Source organism: Ruditapes philippinarum, unplaced genomic scaffold, assembly GCF_026571515.1.
Source record: "Ruditapes philippinarum isolate M1 unplaced genomic scaffold, ASM2657151v2 ctg110_1_1_1_1, whole genome shotgun sequence".
Classification (NCBI taxonomy): domain Eukaryota; kingdom Metazoa; phylum Mollusca; class Bivalvia; order Venerida; family Veneridae; genus Ruditapes; species Ruditapes philippinarum.
In genome coordinates, this window is record NW_026856488.1 from 302,785 (window position 1) to 323,747 (window position 20,963).

Consider the following 20,963-nt stretch of genomic DNA (forward strand, 5'->3'; position numbering starts at 1 on the left):
GCGCTAAGTCGCAGAACAAAACTAGTTTTTGTCGAGAAACTAAATGCATAAAATGAAAGGAAGTATGGGAAAGTTTCTCATTTTACGTCTTGGTTTTATTACAGTTTTAATGTTGACGTTAGTTATTGTATACGAAACGGAAAAGGGGCAATGTTTCTTGAAATGGTGTTTAAGAAAGACTTTGATACACGCATTAGGAGATACGGAGTTAAAACGTGCAACTGAAAGCCGTTGCCTAGTGCAGAATATGTACAAAAAGAATTACTTTGATGACAACATATGCGAACTTTGCGAGAATAATTCATTTGAAGAGATAAATACTAATGTTGAAGATGACATAAGTGATTCTATGCATTTGGAAGTACCGTTAGTTATTAATAACTCGGTAAAAAGCTTTGAAAACAGTTTACGAGCGTTCGCTCAGTTGTTTCTGTTAAATGAAAAGTTGGAATTGTTCCAACCATGCCAATTTAAATCTAACATTAAATCAAAGGTAAGGGAGCATAGACAGCTCTTGCAGTTGGTTTCGTCCGGAAAAATCAAATCATTTTACTCATTATGGGAAAACTGCGCTGACATATCATATAAGGCTTTCAGACAGTTTTATGAAAGACCAACGATTTTGGGCAACAATGTTCAGTTGACGGGAACAAATTGGGCATTTATGTGCTCTGATTTTGAAAGTAAAATGTTTCGGAATATTGAAACATTTTCTCAAATTGTTACCTTGCTTGTTCAAAAGGGTTCTGTGGAAATACGTCTTGTGCCCATTGAAGGGTGTCTAAATATCTGCTCTACGCTAACAACGTATATATCAAGCAGGGACATGCTTGTCTTCAGCGGAAATCTGTACAGTTTGTACATACGACCATCTTGCTATAGCGAAGAAATTCTTCTGATTGGAGTAGGAGGGTACATTGACTAACATATTAAATTCAAAGAGAAGTTGTTATGGTTGTTTTTTTTTAAAAAATCCGAAATGTGTAATATGATAAAGAAATGAATATTTGATGGTGTAGATCTTTTGTGTAACACTTACATGCATTTTTTAGAATTTTATTTATAAACTGTTTCAAAATAATATGTAAATAAATGGTAACAATTGTCAGAGACGTTGACTTTAAATATATATATAAATTTTATAATATGAAAATCAGTTGAACTAATATTTATTCAAAATACCTTTGTAATTATTTAGATATATCTAAATAGCTTATTTATTAAAGATATCAAATTAAAATGTTAGAATACGTTCTGTATAATGAAGAAGAGAAAGGTTATATAGTACAAAAATATACTTTATGTCGACGCATCTTTATTACGACTCAAGTTTTGTTTTGACCTCGGTTTCGATTTCGGGTTTCCGTGTGATGTCATTCTAACATAAATAGGGTAAAAACGATAAAAAAATCAAAGAAAAAAACCTTTATTAGCAATTATCATTGGAAGGGCTATCATCGCACACATGCTACCATGGTCATAGACTCACATGGCGTTTGCATTTTTACAAAATATTTTATTTTTCTATCATACTTATTAATTAAATTGTTCGATATATTTCAATACTTTGTTTACTAAATTTAAACCACTGTGTGTAAGCAGAAGCAAAAGTCTACGTTTTTTTTATCAACCCTCAAATATAATGTTTAAACAAAAAGAGTGACATTTTTATTTATCTATTTAAGCTTAAAAAACATTCACGCAAACACAAACATAAAATACTGAAATGTTACTAGTTCAACTATGACCAATACATATATATATATATATATATATATATATATATATATATATATATATATATATATATATATATATATATATATATATATATATATATATATTATGATATGCATGTACATATTATGGTCGCTGATTTGGAACACTTGTGCGTCGCGTTAACGTTGTCGCTAGCGACAGCACGACAAATCGCCAAACGGCGCGCTTTCGGACTTACGTCTTGTCGTCCTGTCGTTAACGATGCACTCCAAACGGTGCATTGTCGTGCGACGTGTTGTTGCGATGTCACATTGTCGCTCGACTCAAATCAAAGGATTTTTTATTTGTATATATAAAGCCAAGCGACAGGCCGACATTGCAACAACGCGCAGCACGACAACGCGTTTGGCGTGGCTAGAGACAAGACGACAGTGTGATAACTCGCCGTTTCACTATTGACAAGACAACATAGGTAATGTTGTCGCTATCGGCAACGCAACGCGAAAAGTGTACCAAATCAGCCACCATAACATATACATTTGTGAAAGACATTGTATGTTTTGCATTAAATAAAAAACGACGTCATGCATATTGGTCGATTAGTTTTATTTGGAAAATTTTGGATAGTTTTTACAGCACTGCATTCTCTTCAAACCACTTCATGTCATTATACAGTCAGATATCAAACACTATGACGGACTTATTGGGTGGTGCGAGTAATATAAAGAGCATCGAAACCCGAAGCTATCTGATTTATTGTTCGAGGGGCATACCCCCGGAGTATAAATCAGATTAGGTAACGAGTGTTTTGATGTTCTCCCTCTTTTGTATCATAGGCAAAAATAATAAAACGTTCCCTGTGACCCCAGAAAAAAGTAACCAATGAGCGAGCATCTGAATATGACATTTCTATCGTTATCCCTTTCTCTGTCGACCAAGAAAAAATAGCCAAACAATGAGCATGCTATGTCTTAGTTTCCCAGACTCCAGTTAAGGCACTGTGCATGTATGTGAATATGATTTAACTCTGTTAAATTTTCAACAGAAAGGTCCCAAATCTATGATACAAAAACGTGTTGTATCATAGTTTGGAGACTTTACTTTTGAAAACGTGTCAAAGCTATATCGTATACCACCAATACATGCAAAGTGTGTTAACAGGAGTGCAGAACTGTATTAGTTACCCGCACTTTCTGTCTGTCTAGAGAATGCTGGTAGATTGGCTCATTTTATCTGGGGTTAACATATTACGATTGAAAGAGATAACGACAGGAAAGTCATATTCAAGATGCTCATACATTGCTTGCTTTTTCTGGGGTTTAATATTGTGACAGGGAAAGTGTTTCTATTTTTTGCCTATGAGGCAAAAGTAAAATGTTGAAATGTTACGCCCCCTCTTACAAATCAGATTGTCTTGTGCCTCGATGCTCTTTCTATTACTTGCAAAAGAAATAAGACAAAATGTTTCCCAAACGATATTATAACTTTCTAAACAACACTTCCTCAAAAAAAGAAAGACAACGTTTAACAATGCTTCCGCTATCCTATGAATATAACAATTGTTTTAATTTTGCGAGTAACTCGTGATCAAAAAATGAAAATTTATAGCAATAGGTTTCGTCTCTTTATAAATGTGCCACTCATGGTCACCTGTGTCAGTTGAAATATCATCAAAAATCACTGTTGTTTTCGAATTAACAACAATTTAGAACTGAGGAGTTTCATTAAACCATGTTAATATTACCTGATTCATTATATTTTCTGTCACAGATTTCATAGATTTCCCTTTTTTTCATGAAATCATGAAATGAATGGGGAGTTCGAACATGAACATTTCTATGACTTTTTTTAAAGAGCCGTGCCCAGGTAGCACGTTTTATTTTCAGCACAATCATGTTTACACAAACACACCTCCACACCGGATTGCTGTAAGTTTCGTTGGCTTTCCTGTTATAGTTACGAACTGTAACATCACTACAACCTGTCAAGAAAACAGTGTTTATATCGCTGATATTTGAATAAAGAGTTTATTTACAATACACCCAGACAGTATGCCCGTGCATACACAGTGTGTATAACAAATAAGCATATAATAATAATCAAGATGGTCAATGAATGAAACAATATATGAGTCATTCTGCTTTTTCTGCAATTCGTTTTTCATCGACATATTTCGATGCATTGTTTAAAGTTTTACGAACGAATCTACTTAAAAAATATTACATGTATTCTCATTTAGAAAAGCTAGTGAAAGATAAATCTTAATTCTTAAAGAAAACTGGCTAATCGTTTCGAAAATGTCTACCAGAAACGATGCATAAGTCTCAGAGATTTAAATATATTATGCCCGGAATTGCAAACACAAAAACCAATGTTCTTAAATGATTGAATCCTACAAGAGATTGGCATTTCTATGCTCTAAAATGATCAATAGTTTGCAGGTAAAATCAAGTGCTTCACATATTAATCATTTGTTCTCTTTTTTAATTGTTTTTGTCATTCATTGCAAATATAGCAAAAAAAAACAACAAAACATTTTGAACGGAATTTATAAAACAATTAAATAATCGCAGGCCTAATCTATATCCGCATTACATCTAGTCGCAACAGAACGGTTGATTTGACATTTTGATCATCAGTTCCGTTACATCATGGGTTGTCTTGATGAGGTCGGTGTCATCTGTTTATTCATGCTTACTTAAAGAATCCTTGATATCAGCATACGAATTAATGTTTTACTTTAAGAGTGTCCATATGAACATTCCACTTCAGGCTTACGATTTATGAAGTTTTGAGCTCCTTATCACAATAGTGATTCTTGTAAACTTATCAAGTTTCCACGGAGGTACATGATCGTCTAGAATTCTGGTTTACACATTGAAATCTTTGAACGGGACACTTAAATTTTGTGCGAATTTTCGATGTTTCCAACATTTGGCATAGCAAAATGTCAGTGATTTTATTAGGAAGGTATCCAAAATAGAAATTAGGAAAATACAGACTGCCGGCCACATTGTCAAAATCTTCTGCTTTAAGTAAAAAAATATTTATTTGTTACAGATTTAAGTGATTTGTGAATAAAACACAGATGTATAATTTAAATTTATTTCCCGTCCCGAACGCGTCATTAGAATTGATTGCACATATAAAAACTATTAAATGGTCACAATTTCTGAATTTGTATCCATCGTTTGACACTAATTGTATGGCAAATAATGTCTAAAGTATATCTAATATCAAAACAATAAAGTTTTAAATGCGTTATTGTGTATTTATTCATATCAACAGAACACAGAAGTCGCCTCTCAAACGGATACAGGTCGTCATTCTTAAACATGATCATAAAACGTATGCATAACCCTGGAAATATGTAAGATGATATTTTTGATGTCAATATGCATGTATATTGCATCCAAGGGACAATAACTATTTATTGATTTTCCCAAGTTTCTTATCTATATATACTGTACATTTTGGAATAGCGTTCGACTGAAATATATATGCTAAAGTTTAACATTAGTGCGGACAATATTGCATTTGAATCTTCATTAGCAACATTGGTACATAGTGAAAATATAGAATCTTTGATAGCAGTTTCTTGAATCGTGATAATTTCAGTATTTCTGTACTATACATTACATAAAGACATTTTTATAAAGACTTAAAACTCTAAACATAAAAATACACAAAGCTGTTGTTGCATTCCCGTGAGTTGTTGTGATTCAAGACAATTCTGAACAAAAGAGGGCTAAGAAACTGCAGAGTATGTTATTAATGTATACGATCGTATCAGAAAGAAGCTCATCCGATCGCTGACCTAGATATACGTTAACATTAAAGACAGTTTCAGTACGTGATACACCGTAAACGTTTTAGACACTCTATTAAACGTTACGTCAATGTACGTTCCGACGCGCATGAAAATATTTTAATGACATCAGGGAGCACGAACTGACGCGCATGAGTTACACATAAGCTTGTAAACGTTAGGCATAAGATGCGGCTTATTTTCGCTTCTTATTCGATTGCGGAAAGGAGGCAAGACTCTTTTAAATGGATAGGATATCCTTAACGTCATTTTAACGTATTGTTGATAAATGCGAAACGTATTGTACATATGTCTCGCCGCTGACAAGAATTTTTACGTTTCTCATACATCCATATGTTACAAATGTACTGACCTGCTGCGGCGACAAGTTAATTTTGGTATACATGAGCTTGCATACGTTTTATACATGTTGGCTTTACATCAGGTATACCATGCATGTACGTTTTTCATACGCTATCAATATGTACTTCATGGAAAGCCCTCTAAATTGCTGGTTGTTACGTACAAATACTGCGCATTTGAATAGTTTGACAATTGTAGAACATCATCTCGCTTGCCCTAGCATTGGCTTTTATGCGACGTGATTTTCTTTCATAACCACTCAAAGTATTGGAACATGGTTCCAAAAAGTAAAAAAAAATAAAATAACAAAGTGAGAGGATCATTTATTATTGCTATACATTTTTACATTTTTTACCTATACGATTACGTTTATTACTTCTATTGCAATGTAAAGAATCAGCAAGAATCTGTTTTTAGTTTGATTTACTTGTTTCAGCCATAGTTATGATTTTGCGTTATTTTCACATTCTGCGTCACGGGATATGCACGGTAGTTACGATGCTTTCGCATTAGTTTCACATTCATAAATCTCGGGATATGCACGGTGGATACTAGTACTATGCTTTTGCATTAGCTTCTCGGGATGTTTCAAGACACATTTTAGTTTAAGAAACGTGATATTTAGTGTCATGATCATTTGGAAGATTCACCACTGCTTCAGAAATTATGTGAGCCACTTGCAGAGAAATTTGTAATTACAAGTGAATAACCCAGGAAAACCAGTTAGTTGGATCCGCCGCTGAAATTTGATCAGGAATGTCTTAAAATTGATGTAAAAAGACAACAGAATAACAAACGACATTTATTTATTCCCGAGAAATCATTACAAAGTTTACATGTTTAACCAATCAATATCACATTTCTTATATCGGACATTGTAATTATATACATGATTTCAATATATTCATACACTTAGTGTACAAGAATCAATGTTTTTTAACACTATCTGATATATAAGGTATTTTACAGAATAATTCTGGCCTATTTTATTCTGTGCGACAATGTTATCTTTGTTTTATTATCATCATCATTATTATTATCATCATCATCATTATTATCATCATCCTTATTATTATCATCATCATCATTATTATTATTGATAGCTTTAAAATGATATGTATAAATCAAACATTGAAGCAAACATATAAACAAAGAAGAGTTACGTTCACAGAACGTGCCATTCCATACATGCCGCCCAGTCCATACAGGATAGCATCAAAAAGAAACGAGGATTACTCCTGACAAAAATTACGTTATCGTTCATTGAATAACTTTGTGAGGGCCAAGCATTCATTCTTTTTATTTACAAGATAAATTTTAATGTGAACAAACATACGTCACGTGTACAAGAACATCTCAATCCTTGTAAAAGTAGGAAATGTACAAAGTTAACAAATAACATTTTTCCAAAATGAGCGCGGATAAATACAGTGACAGTCATCCAACGGAAATTGCCATTCGTGAATACATCTAGCTTTTCGCAGAAATCCACGTTTAAGGTGCAATGTAACACCAACTCGTGTTTCTAAAGTCCTCGAGTAAGATGCCATCTCAATTGTGATTTCTTCTCCGATTTTTTTTTTCTGTCCTAGCCGTTCAAGTTTAAGTTTAGTCTGATCTCCCGTCTTTCTGCCTAAAACATTTACCTTGATGAACATTTTCTTTCGATTTTCTGGAGACTGTCCGATTAAAACAAATTTTAACATGAGCTCGTTTGTTTTCACGTCGTATTTGTATTCAGCTCCTATCCAAAAATCTATGTTATGTGTCAAATTCCGTTGTAAATTCAACGTTGTCCTCTGTTTGACACCGGTTTCATTCGCACCTCTTGTTTCTGATTCCGTTTCTGACTCCTGTCCATCTTTTTCAGCTTGTTTTGTCTTGCATATGCTGTTGACTAAATCAAACATGATTTTATTCATGTCAACATCTTTGTGCTGACGAGTATGACACGAACAGTTCCTACTTCGCTGTACCGAAATGTCCTCTGGGAGCATTGAATTGAATATTTTTTCAAAGTTGTTGTCCGGAACCGCAGGTATGTGTATCGCAGTAAGAAGGCCACCTGTGGACATTTCTGCCCTTTCGAAGCTTTCTTTACAAACATCAGTTTGAAATGGTTGCAACAAGTCTAATTTTGCCGGCTTTTTCTGTGGTTCTTGTGTAACCCCATCCCGGTAGACGCGAAAAGATTGTCTTCCGTAGTCAATTTCAATTTTACAAAGGCTCATCTTTCAAGTTTTTAAATGATAGAACCTTGCAAGTGCCTACATAGTGTGTTTGAAACCTCTTTTTATAGCATGGTCATCCTTAAAATTATCAAATGTTTACGTAAACTGGATAGGTGTTGCTATAGTTACGAAAATTATCAACTTAGGTTGGCATTCATATTTCGTAACCAACAAACTATGCCTTTATTTTCTTAAACATTCTTGTTAAACACCGTATTCAAAGGATTGATTTTCTAATTGAGATCCATTCCAAGTTTTTGAGCACGCCTATAAGTATAATAATATAAATCGTTGTTTTAACAAAAAAGGATCATGAATGAATTTTGTTAAAGTTCTTTCCCTATCGTTAAAATGGAAACGGGTAGAATTATAAATTTCGGTTCATATGATGCGATGACAGTAATGTAATTTGGGGTGAAACGGCAATCAGTCAGTGTATTCTCGATGATTTCATCGTCTATTATATTGTTTAAAAATCTGAATTAATTTTTATTTTTGTAAGAGTTTCATGAGAATATATATTTTACTATTGCACATCAAACAACACCTGATTTGATGTGTGTGGGTGTTAGTTTAATTACTGCCACTGAAATTCTATGCGACAGATTTAATTCCATAGCTGCTTACATTCGTTGATTCAAAGCAAACAAACTTTCTAAAAACATGTAATGATTGAATATGAAGAAACAAAACAATTTCCAAATTATTTTAAATGAAATAAATTATTGGAATGCTTGATTATAAGTAATCTGCTCCCAAAAGTGACCTGAAAGAATGAAAAACTCATTTGAAGGGCCCGATGGTGTCAAGTAAGGTAGAATGGTGATCACCTGATTGTTTTCATCAAATTGTTGAAAATGAATGTTTACGAGAATTTTCTGCGCTATATCATATATACTGTATTAGCGTTTTAGAACCTTTGAACCTTGCTTCCCGCCATCGAAAGATTTATTGTGGTATTTCTATGGAGTTTTAACAAAAATTTCAACTTTCAGCATTGTAATTATTTGACAAAAAGTAAAATAAAGACTTATATCATATACATGTACCTTATATACCTTACATGAATATATTTCTTCTTTATTGCTTGTTATTTATATTAGTATCATCGGGCCTTTGAATAGTAAACTATTCATTGTGACGTCAGCGGTCAGACATGCATGCAATATATAATACACATGTATAAGAAATAGCACGGGAGCGTTGGACCGTTACTCCGGCGACCTGGACTCCATTCCCGGACGGTGCAGGTCACTTCCGTTGTGGTTGATCATGAAATCTTTCTTACAGTCATTCGCATGTACCTCTGCTCTGGAATGTACAGAAGTTTGAGTTCCTTGCGAAAGTGGAGAAAACTAGATTGGTAAACTGCTTGACAGCCTGCCCAGGAACGATGCGGTGGCTGAACTGTGTCCTAATGAATTCTATATTGCTTACTTTCGTGATCCTGAGTGAAAACTACCAACACACAGTACTTTGGACCTCATAGCATTGTAGTGACCTCCCAGTCAGTCCAAAACATTGAACAAACCACGTCCTTCGGCTACGGTCCGTTGAATGTTTGCAGGCTCAATGATCGGTCACTATAATGATATGAGGTCCTAATTGATTTCTGAAATAGAGAAGATATTACAAACTCGCATCAAGTGTTTGTGTAAGCAGTGACTTTTGCATCACCCATCCTGTGCGACAAAACAAGTCATTTTGTACTATAAGTATATATGCAAATAGAACAGGATTGACCCCGTTAGTCATTTCATAACGAAATTTACTTTTTTCTTGTTTCGTAACCGAATATTAACAAAGGGATGGAAGTACATATTTATGTGTCATCATTGATTTCTTTACCATCTGGTGACCTCGATATTCGACAGGAATGTAAACATTTTTATTATCACATTTTAATGGTGATAAAATGTTTTTGCAACAAAGACAATCTTATGAGTCGCTTTTATAATATAACATCTTTAAAAGATTATTTTCTGTTCTTTCCATGTTACTCGTAAGAATATTCATATTTAGTTTAAATATATTAAGTTATTTCAAACATTTTGCACTAAACAAAAATTACATACAATAATGAGTAACCCAATACAATGCTGAGAAAGTATCAGACCCCAAAGCATAAATTGCTTATAAATATAAAATTTCTACCTCAATCATACTATTTCCGCTCTTGTATGTCCTGGGTTATTTTCAGAGATGGCGCATGCGAGGGTTTTTATGCCCTCATGAAGAATAGTGAACATGTTGAAATATATGTTTTGTTTTTCAAACAAAATGTGGGCATAATTTTAAACAAAATATTGATTTTATATAAAGCTCAGTTCGAAAACAATCGTTAAAAAACGTTATTAAAAAGACCGATGTAATATTGGCGTTATAAAAATATCAAAAATAGAATGGATTTATTACTTCTTTGAGATATAGTACATTTCCCCTCAGTGACTTCTTTTATGAAAGAATGCTTTTTCTCACTGACTGGCCTAATTTAAAGAGCTGTTTTATATACGGAAACAAAGTAATTACCGCTAATAGTTCTAAGCATATCAATCAAGGGGATACAAAGGTATGTTTCTTAAAGAAAAACAACATATATATTCAATTACTGAAAATGTTTTTGTCCGGTAGATGGTCTCCTGGTATGAAATAATTTGCTCATAGAGGCCTTTTTTCCAATTTATCGATATATAATCAAAATCTGTTTAAAAAGAAAATAAGTTTCTTACTCTTTTGGCAAGTTTAAAACTGGTAGATTTCTCATTTGTAAAGCCTCGCTTGAGTTGGAGAAATATATCAACATATTAACTAAAAATCGTATAAATTTATAAGTTCACGCTTTGACACTTTTATGTTGTAATACAATTCAATACATTTGTATATTATTATTAATTTCGTTATAAAGATATAGATGATTGCTTTAAAGGGTTTCAATAGAACTATATTTGTTTAATTTTGCAACTTTGTTTGTAATTGTTTTTATGTTTTAACTAATGCAAATAGGCTTCAGCCAATCGAAAGGAATCGCATTAATATAACTCATTCAAAGTCTTGACATGTGATGGAGCAATAATGATGATAGTTTTTTTCGGGGTTGTTGTTGTTGTTGTTGTTGTTGTTGTAGATCTACAGCAAAAAAATGAAAATGTATAAGAGGATGAACGATGACGTCATGTTCACGTCATCACGTATGAACACGTGAAACAAAATTATCACGATATAAGAAAAGTTTCCTGAACTACGCACAGGGTGACCCCGGAAAATGTTATCTAATGCGTCAATTCAGTTTTGACCTAAGACCTCTTTCTTTATGGGCTTTACGAATTTAGTTTGCTTTTGAAAAGAATCGAAGTGTTGCACAAGAAAAGAAATTTTACGAAATTATATGCCTATATGATATTTTTGATATTAGTTTTAAGGAAACAAAGACATTTTAATTAGACAGGGGTCATTTTTCTCTTAAAAAATCACGATTAGCAAATATTTTTATAAAAGAAGAATTCGGATATACACACTAAACCAGTCGGGAATAAGCTAGTTACTCACTGACATGTCGCAAAATGAGTATTTAAATAATCAAATAAGACGACGAACATAAAATATAGAATCCAACTCTTAAAGATATCCTATGCTAAGAGTATCTTTGGGTTAAATATTTTTATTGCAGAAATTCTAGGAAATTCTAACTAAATATGCAAAAATCTGTGCTGGGGAAGCTTTTTTCCCTACGACTGGTCAAGTTGATTTGGACCTTTCCAAAAAAGCAAAACTGCAATGTGTTTAAAATAATAATAATAATAATAATAATAATAATAATAATAAAATAATAATAATAATAATAATAATAATAATAAAATAATAAAATAATAATAATGATAATAATAATAATTAATCAAGAGGAGGGAGATAACGATAATATACGGGTTTTAATTGGATGATTTCCTATTGACCTGTTATTTTTGGCATTGACCCTTGCCCAGCTGGCGAGGTTCAATCAATACAACAGTCCGAGACTAAATGCCAAGTTCAAAAGTTATCAACACTTTCGAACTGGCCCTTCTTCTCATTCCGTATACAATAAAAAACTTCGTTTTTCGTGCTTGCCCTGTTCCCTTCGTTTTTTTGGTCTTGATAATTTCATTTTAGCTATGTGTTAAATCTACTATATGTAAATGATTGAAAAAGAATTTACGAATTTTTTAAAAACTTTATTATGTAAAGAGAAACAGACACAATGTTTTATTGACATCATACATCATTCAAAACTTAAACAAATATAAAATGAATAAAGAAAAAACATTCGGATATATCGTTATGAACGACAAAATATAATAAAATACAATCATAAAATAAGTAAGAAAATAACTTATATATATATATAGATATATGCAATGTGTAAATGTAAAGATAATAATAATATATGTAAAATATTCATATGAAAACTTTTTGATTGAAAAAGAGTATAATGTAGAATACATCAAAGTATCTGAATTCATATACCCAAATGTCCTTCAGCGCTAAATAAATATACTTTTGATTTGCAAAATGTGTTAAATAGGATACATGTACATACAAAAATAAATTGATTCTTTTAACAGAAACAATTTTATGCACTAATACAAGTGAATTGAGTGCATGGTTATTATGCAACAAGTATTATTCAGTCACCGTTCCCTCTACGGCAGCAAGAAATGTCGGGCTGAACTTGATGACTTTGTGATAAAAACAGTTTATCAGAATCTAGTCGAAATCGCCTCCCTTGTTGGCTCTAAGGTCTTCAGTGAATTCTTTTCGGAACCTTGACTTGTCACCAAAGATGTAATGCTTCGTCATGTCTGGGGAATACTTGCTGGCGGGCGGGGTACGGCCGTAGACCTCGGCAACAACACGGGTAAGGTTGGCCGAGTTTCCGCAACACAGTCCGACGTATTGTATTCCCATTTCCTTACATTCCTTGGCAAACTCTTCCACCCTTGTTCTGCTGCACTGACAGGCGCAAAGGTCAAGGGGAAAAGCACGTTTTTCTGAAAATAAAAATGCAAGCATTTTTTTAAAAAGGGTCGTATTGAGTGGGTTTTATTTTGTAATTATAACTTTCACATGTAAATTCTGCATTTCTTGAATGGGTTATCATAAATGTATGACAAAGGTACCAAATTACAAAACAGTTGCAATGTCAAGCAGATAAGTTTTCAAACAAAGAATTTAACATGATTGATATTTTTAAACAATCATATCGAGTTTAAGACACTGATTACAAATATCTAAACAATTTATAGAGCTTAAAAGAGGACAATCTTCTATGTGCGCATGGTTTGTCTAAATAAGCAACTTGTTAAATAAACGCTTTTGGGTACTGTTGTTTGGAAAATAGTCCTTCAGAAGCAGTCTTATTGGGAAAAAACAAAGACAATTATTATAACAGTTACAATGTTTAAATGACTAACTTGTTCCTGGCACTGTCAACGCCGTAAAGACGGGCTCCTTGGGGGTTGTATTGTAAGGTACCGGTAAAGCTGCTATTGGTCCCTGGAACGAAATTGTAAGGGCACTAGTTTTGACAAATCGTAACATACCTTATTTCATTCATTCATTCATTCATTTTATTTACATTAATTGCATTTAATGTTATACCAAACCAAATAACTACATTTCCAAACAGTTCAATCAAGATATTTTTCATATTATTGAGGTCATATATTGAAAGAGCTTTGGCCTTAATTATAAAAAATAATTTCCTCACAATATAACCTTTTAAAAAAAATTATTTCCCACCAACACAGTCACCTGCGACTATGCAGCTTTACTGGTGAAAAAAACCTCATGTGGCCTTCCGTGCATTATTTTAGGCACGAACTGGCGCCTAAGTAGAACCACCGACGTTTCGTAAGCTAGCTGGATAGCTTCATCACATGCAAGAATCCCTGCCGGGATTCGAACCAATAGCGGTGAGGGGCAAGTGGCTTTTTATAGTCGACGACATTAACCGCTCGGCCATGGCGGTCTTGTTATATAGAATTAGAATTTTGTTTGTATTTTGTCACTCTACCTTGCATACAGCTTTAATTTGTTTCAGAATGGGCATCATCGTATCGGGTCCAGCGAAACAATTCAGGCCAACAACGGCAGCTCCTGCCTCCTCCAGGTTTTTACAAGCTTCTACGACTCCGACGCCATCTACGAGAGTGTCTTTGGCAGAAGCAGAAAGTGTTACAACGGCTGGAACACCTGTATATACATACATACATACAAACATAAGAGCTGTTTTCCTCTGTTTATAGAAGATAACGTGAAATGTAACCCTTCCAAAATATCAAAAATGTTATTATATGATGAATGAATCCTAAGATATTACTGGCCGGATTACTTATAACCTTGTGATTATGTATCATTACCATAAAGTTTTCCATCACGCTATATCAAAACCAACTTTAATGGTACCGTTTGATTAGAAAGGTAATTATGTAAAGTAAGTCAAAAATCGCGCTTCATTTGTAGAATAATACTGCAAATTCACTTTTTATGGGCATGACATTTCGTGGTTTTGTCAGAAAGGTCATTTTGGTGGGTTTGTCTATTTTTGCAAAATAAAGTTTATGTAAATAATGAAATACAAAATAGTATTAGAGAAGACGAAATGAAAATGGCTCTTAAATTTGTAGATTTGCCTATCAACGAAAAGCACAAAGTGCCACACAAATGAAAATGATTATGTAGTAAACTGTAATTATGTCAGTAATACAGGACTTTAATACAGATATTGAACAGACATATTACACAATTTGAAGAAGTCTAAATACCTTTTCCGTATTTCTTAATACATTCCAATGCCAGCATTGCCTCCCCAGTGTCCATGTATGTCTCAGCAACGATAAAGTCAGCACCCATTTCTACTGCGATTTCAATCTGCTCCTGTGTAACAAAAGGTTAACTCTTTGCTATAGATTCTACTAATATATAGAATTTTTGATAAGGGAATAAGACGGTATTCATGAACATGATAACTTTTATAAAACATTTAAAAGAGTAAAAAAAAACTATATGCCTTGATATAAACTCTGATTAAGGACTATTTTATTATCGATTTTTATACATGCTTTTGCATCAATGATTGTTAAAAAAAACAATTGGACGTTATTGAGATCAGATCAGACTCCCAAACCGTTGCCCAGTTTGATTCTTGGTTAAGAAATCCCTGAAATTTTAAAGCTATTTGCAATCCCAGAAACTCTAAATGCCTGATTTTGCAATGCCTGAAATCCAAAATTGAACAAATCACCAGATATCCATTACTTATGATTAGCAGGAGAGATGTGGTAATTTTAATTGAAATATTAACACTGATGTTATTCTCGATCTTTTCTTTATGATTATATGATATTATTATTTCAGTATTTTTTACTTTAAACATGCCCTCTGTAATTTTGTGCGATTCTGTATCACCCGTGACGTACACCGCTGAGTTACAAATGTTTCCCGCCATTAAACATCCATGTTCGTCTGCAACTTCACGTGCCAATCTTAGAGCAGCCTTGTTTATTGCTTCGAGGTCATCCTCTCTTCCGACCACACGCAGTTTTTCTCGGTGGGCATAATACTAATAAATAAAATAAAATAAAAAGAATAACTAAAAATTAAATGGCCTTTCCATTATAAAATGTTTCTATAAAATGCAAAGCTATGATCATGCGTCTACTTTTATTTGCTTCGAGTATTTTGCGCAAGAAGATAAATATACCTAAAGGGACATCACTGAAGTCAAAGAGTCTGAAAAAAATGAAAATTTGATTAACAATGGATCAACAAATGGAAATATTATATGAATTACCGTAAATGCAAGAATAACATCACTTCCGGCGTGCGCAAATTCCTCATACAACTGCTTGAGCACTTCCGGATGCTCAACACTAACAACGGGTACAAAAGGTCCCGCGGACATGTAGCCGCGTCGCTCAATCTCGAAAAGGAATCCTTCCGCGACAATGACGTTGCCTCCATTCTGAAGTCTTTCAAGTAGTCCTTTAGTGAAAAAAAAATGAAAAAATGTTATATTAATTATCTTTTTGAATTATTGCATGTAAGGTTTGAAAATCTGAAAACTATATTCTCTAACACTCGTGTGCCATCTCTTTAAAAAATAAATTAATATTCCAAATAGATATTGAATTAAAATGTATATAACACATATAATTTTTATATATTTGATTAAGTCCTTAAATCAGAAATAGTAATAAATGTTTACGTATTAAAATCGTCACTTATTGACACTAAATGCATTCTATTTTTTATATTTTTCCACAAAGATATCTGGTGTACCATAAGAAATCTAGTTAAAACAAATTATCATCACCAACACTTTTTTTGAAAATGAAATGATATCCGTGGTTAACATAGCAAATGTTAGTAAGCCGGCTTTAGTAGCATTACAAATTAACAATTTCCTTATAGTTGTCATTATTTATTAATCTATCAAACTAACTAAAGTTACGATTACATGTACATGTATATGTGTCTTTTTTCACAGCGTTTTGTCACTTATGATCTAGTCCGTGTCAATGTATTCGCATATGATAATGCTATAAGATAAATATAAAATCACTCGTGATCTGAACTTGTACTGTTGCTTATCTAATAAATTGACCTTAAAGGTTGAGATATGATCTACTTTATTGTCATTATTAAAAGCAAAACGTAAAAGCTGAACGCGTCCAGATAAGCCAAAATATCTTAAGAAAATTAAACTCGAGAAAAATGCACTAAAATTTTATGAAAGTAAAATGATTTAAAACGATTTAGCTTTAAGTAATAATTTACATGTTCTGTGCGATTAAGGACTGCTTAGCAGTATTTCCCACCATATTTATACTGCGTTACTCACGCAGTTAGGGTTTTGTTTGCTTATTTTGAGCTCTTCTTACAATAGTAATTAAAATGATTTCCAATGTGTAAATTATTTTTTATTTGTTCATTTCATAATATTTCTTTAAAATTGTCTCTAGAGGCCTACTGCTTTAATGATGCGCATTTTTTACAGCTATACACGTCTCGATATCTCTATGGAGTTTATAACCACGCTTATGGAATTATACAGCCCTTATGTCTACAATACGTGGTTAATTTCTTAATCAAGAGAGCACTGTCCTCGACCGAACTCGAACCTGCGTCGTTTCAAACCACGAAGCACGTGCTCGGTGTATTTTTTCTTGTTCTTCGGGATCATTGATTCTAGCCCGTAAATGTTGAAAATTGAATACCGCGTAAGCCGGTGCTGGGGGGCGTGAGAAATGTTGCACTTTCACATAATTTCTCATGAACAAACTCAAGCAAACCGAGTCTGCAATTGTCACACAATTTTGCAATTTAAGGTACTTCTGTGGGATCACCCTCTTTTCAAGATTTGAACCTGTAAACTATTGCCCCCCCCCCCCACCTCCCCGCTAAATGTGTGCTCGTGATAGTTCATTAAATCAACACTTTATCAAAATTACGTAACATCGATGAGTTATTATTTATTTACATAATAAATCAACTAATAGTAAATATGATATAAACATATAGTCATATAGTAGGTAACGGAGAGCATTTTTTTCATCATTATTTCTAATATTTCAAAAATGTTTAGACTGTTCACAGTGGACTAAGAACATTGGAACAAATTAATTGGGTTGTAGTATTAATATGCTATTCTTATAAAGCGTATCTAATGCATAACCAAAACTAAAATGTGGTATTCAAGCATATTCTAATATGAGACATTGCCCAACTTTATTACGTGCTATTCCCATTCGGCTATTCCGTTCATTAAAAATAAGTCTGTAAACTAAAATGAAAACATTATTTTGAAGTTAACGTAAGGTTTTTTATGTTGCTCTCTTAAAAGCCCGTACAGAAAGTTTCTACAGCGGGGAAAAATGAAGATAATAAAATTAATGAACTAATTAAGCTTAACTAAAAAATTGTGTGTTGTAATTTTTTTTTTAATTTTGCTCGTTGGCCTTAAAATGTTGCTATGGAAGAGGAGCAGCCATAATGTCAAACAGACAAGTGCCTACAAGAATATCAAATGAAGCTTGAAATATATTCATTGAATCGCATTGACATTAAATTATATAGTTATTTGCTTTTTGCCGCAAAATATAAAACAAATGACACGATTTATGAATACATGATTGTACTCTCGGAATTTTTAAAAAAAAGTTTTCATGCCGGATGTTTCAATGTATAGTGCAGATTGAAATAAAAAATTTACGACAAAAGTCATTGCTCAATAGCTAAAAGTCGTGAATAAGAGCATACTTGAATAAAAATGATACCGGCAAAATAAAAAGTAAAAACTTAAACAAACGAAATTGTTTTATAGATAATTGCGTAATATATTAAGATATGATATTATATGATAGTTAGACCTGGTATTGCCAAACAGTGTTACAAAATATATTTTAGGTAAAAAAGGTTTTCATGAAAAACCATAAAAGTAACGGATGAAAAGCAAATACCTTTCTTTGATGTCATCTTGTCTTTTGCTCAATATGCCTGTATGCTTTGCTGTTGAAAACGTTTTAGAAAACACGGACCGCAACATTGTGCTTTTATAAGAATATCTTAAGCTTTCGAGACCAAACCGGTTTTTTTTTATTTTGAAACTTTACAGGAAAAAAGGTTTTTCTAATACAGTTGAACCTGACATCTGTGAAATCCAAATAACGCTTAACTATTAAAAGAAGTACACGTAGTACTTAAAAAAAGTAAATATTAAATAATTCGTAAACTGTTTAGAAAGCTGTGTTTTCATTTAAACCGTACATATGCTTTATACTTACCTTTTTTAACTTTATTTCATTTGTTTGCTTTTTTTGTATTTTATCATAATTACATCATTATATAGGGTTGATAATGTGTACTTTTCACATTCTTACATTGAAAGAAAAACAGTTCTTTTATTTTGAGTCGCCAATTTGATAAAGTGATAACACGTGTATTGAACGATATGCAAGAATAGAAAATCCTGTAAATAGTTATAAGTATGTATACTTAAAATTTAATATAGTATATTATATTATAGTTAAGACAATACAAAATCAGCTTCAGAATGGTTCAAAAGTATACAGTTCGCAGTAAGCAGGTGTTTTTTGTTTGTTTGTTTTTACTTTGTCATTGTATAAAAGTGTCACTGTATTTAACGACATTTAAGTACGTTTACGATAGTTTCAAATTTGATCGAGTTAAATAAAATCCCGCTCTAAACTAGTCTGAATCGGATGAAATGCAATGATGTTCATCAAAACATTTTTATCTGTGATATTTCGGGCACATTATCTGCATGGCACAGAGGACATTCCTCTATTTTCGTCTTTAGTTTGGCCTTGTCCTCGCAAAATGTCAGTCAAATGATTTGTATTTGTTTGTACTTATAGCTTTAATAAATTGCATTGCAAAGCGGACGTTTCATGACCTGCCCAACATAAATCTTTCAAATCAAAATTTCTCGATCTTGCTTCAAAAGCCCCGCATAATGATGGAGTTGCCGGATGTTAAGGCCCAGTCACACTAGACTCCGCTTCCACGGCATTGTTAAATTTAACAAACCGATGCCGCTACGATGCTGTGGCAATGCCATGGCAATCTTACTGCGCTCACATCGGCGTTCTGAATTTTCTTTGGACGCCGTCGGAACGCTGCCCTAGTGTGACAGGGGTTTTACACCGGTCCTTTCTGGCATCGAACATTTATGTGTATATTCAACGACTGATTTGACGACTTTGTTTTAATTATAAAAGCTGTTTTCAAACTGTATCTGTCTTGAATTCATATAATTATGTAGGATGCCATGTGTAATTCATTTCATCATTGTATATAAAAAATGAATTATAAGCCAACTATTTTGCGCTATTGAATGTATTTTTCAAACTTTTCTGCACAGACATTGGTGCTTTGGAGCAGGCACATGGATTCCGGTGGTCAAAACAGTTTTTTTATTCGACAACATTCTTAAATCATGGTATTTTATTTGTTGAAGAAGCATTTAGTAGTATCGATACGAACTATATTTTTGTAAGACTAGGAAAAAATCAAAAAGATACCGAATCTATACGATTATGGATTAAAGATCGAAATACTCGTTTACACAACTTGCCCTTGGTAAGTTGTAAAGGAAAATATTTTAGATGTTACTATTGAGGTTTCAATCTACAATAAATAATTTAATATAAAATTTGCAATAACGTAAAGTACTAGCATTAATGCAGCCATTATAACATAATAACATTTTGATCTTTAAGGACCACAATTCCTATTGATGTTTACAAACCGTTATGGCCTTGGCCGTAATTTGAGTGTTTTGTTTTGGACAGATAAACTACTTCTCTACAGTCAAAACGTCGCAATTTGTCCTATCTATTTATTATTCGTCTGATAATAAACCGGTTTAACCAGGGTAACACACGGGCAGGAGATTCCGGTCGGTCGAGTCCGGTATATGCCAGTTATGAAAAGATAAGAAGACACGAGTGCGTTAAAGCATCTTCATCATAAACGTATGATAATAATTGTTGTATATGATAACGATATACCTTTACATTTTTTGTTATATGTAGTCCATGTATCGCACGGTTACGACCCGCAAAACGAACACCCGTATTACAGTTATATACGGGTGCTATTCGGAATAACGTTGTTGACGTAATCATCATTACGTCACGCTTGAATAAATCGCTATTTTTCCTTTTTCTTTTGGTATGAAATGAAGTAATAGAAAGATAAATATGGCAAAAGTGTTTATCAAAATTTGTGACTTTAACAACGACAGCGATGTTTGTTATTATTATTTTATTATTATTACTATT

General features: G+C 32.9%; 2 protein-coding genes across 2 annotated transcripts; one reads left to right on the plus strand and one right to left on the minus strand.

The window, feature by feature from the left end:
- The first annotated feature begins 43 nt into the window (after positions 1-43).
- Positions 44-963, plus strand: LOC132746709 (uncharacterized). The gene has a single exon (XM_060735926.1). The coding sequence runs from the start codon at positions 44-46 to the stop codon at positions 923-925; it is 882 nt and encodes a 293-aa protein (XP_060591909.1). The 3' UTR covers positions 926-963.
- Positions 964-12,314: 11,351 nt separating this feature from the next.
- LOC132746720 (betaine--homocysteine S-methyltransferase 1-like) lies at positions 12,315-18,732 on the minus strand. The gene is made up of 7 exons (XM_060735956.1): positions 18,618-18,732; positions 15,950-16,140; positions 15,524-15,718; positions 14,922-15,033; positions 14,171-14,349; positions 13,569-13,650; positions 12,315-13,145 (listed from the first exon to the last, which is right to left on the minus strand). The coding sequence occupies exons 1-7, from the start codon at positions 18,631-18,633 to the stop codon at positions 12,862-12,864; spliced, it is 1,059 nt and encodes a 352-aa protein (XP_060591939.1). The 5' UTR covers positions 18,634-18,732; the 3' UTR covers positions 12,315-12,861.
- Positions 18,733-20,963: the final 2,231 nt, after the last annotated feature.

Excerpts from the sequence above, each read along its gene's own strand:
- LOC132746709 (XM_060735926.1), top strand. The coding sequence starts at position 44 with ATGCATAAAATGAAAGGAAGTATGGGAAAGTTTCTCATTTTACGTCTT.
- LOC132746720 (XM_060735956.1), bottom strand. Across the intron at positions 15,719-15,949 it reads ATGTTATTCTTGCATTTACG|TATTATGCCCACCGAGAAAA; the intron begins GTAATTCATATA and ends TTTATTTATTAG. Across the intron at positions 13,651-14,170 it reads AAATTAAAGCTGTATGCAAG|GGACCAATAGCAGCTTTACC; the intron begins GTAGAGTGACAA and ends ATTTCGTTCCAG.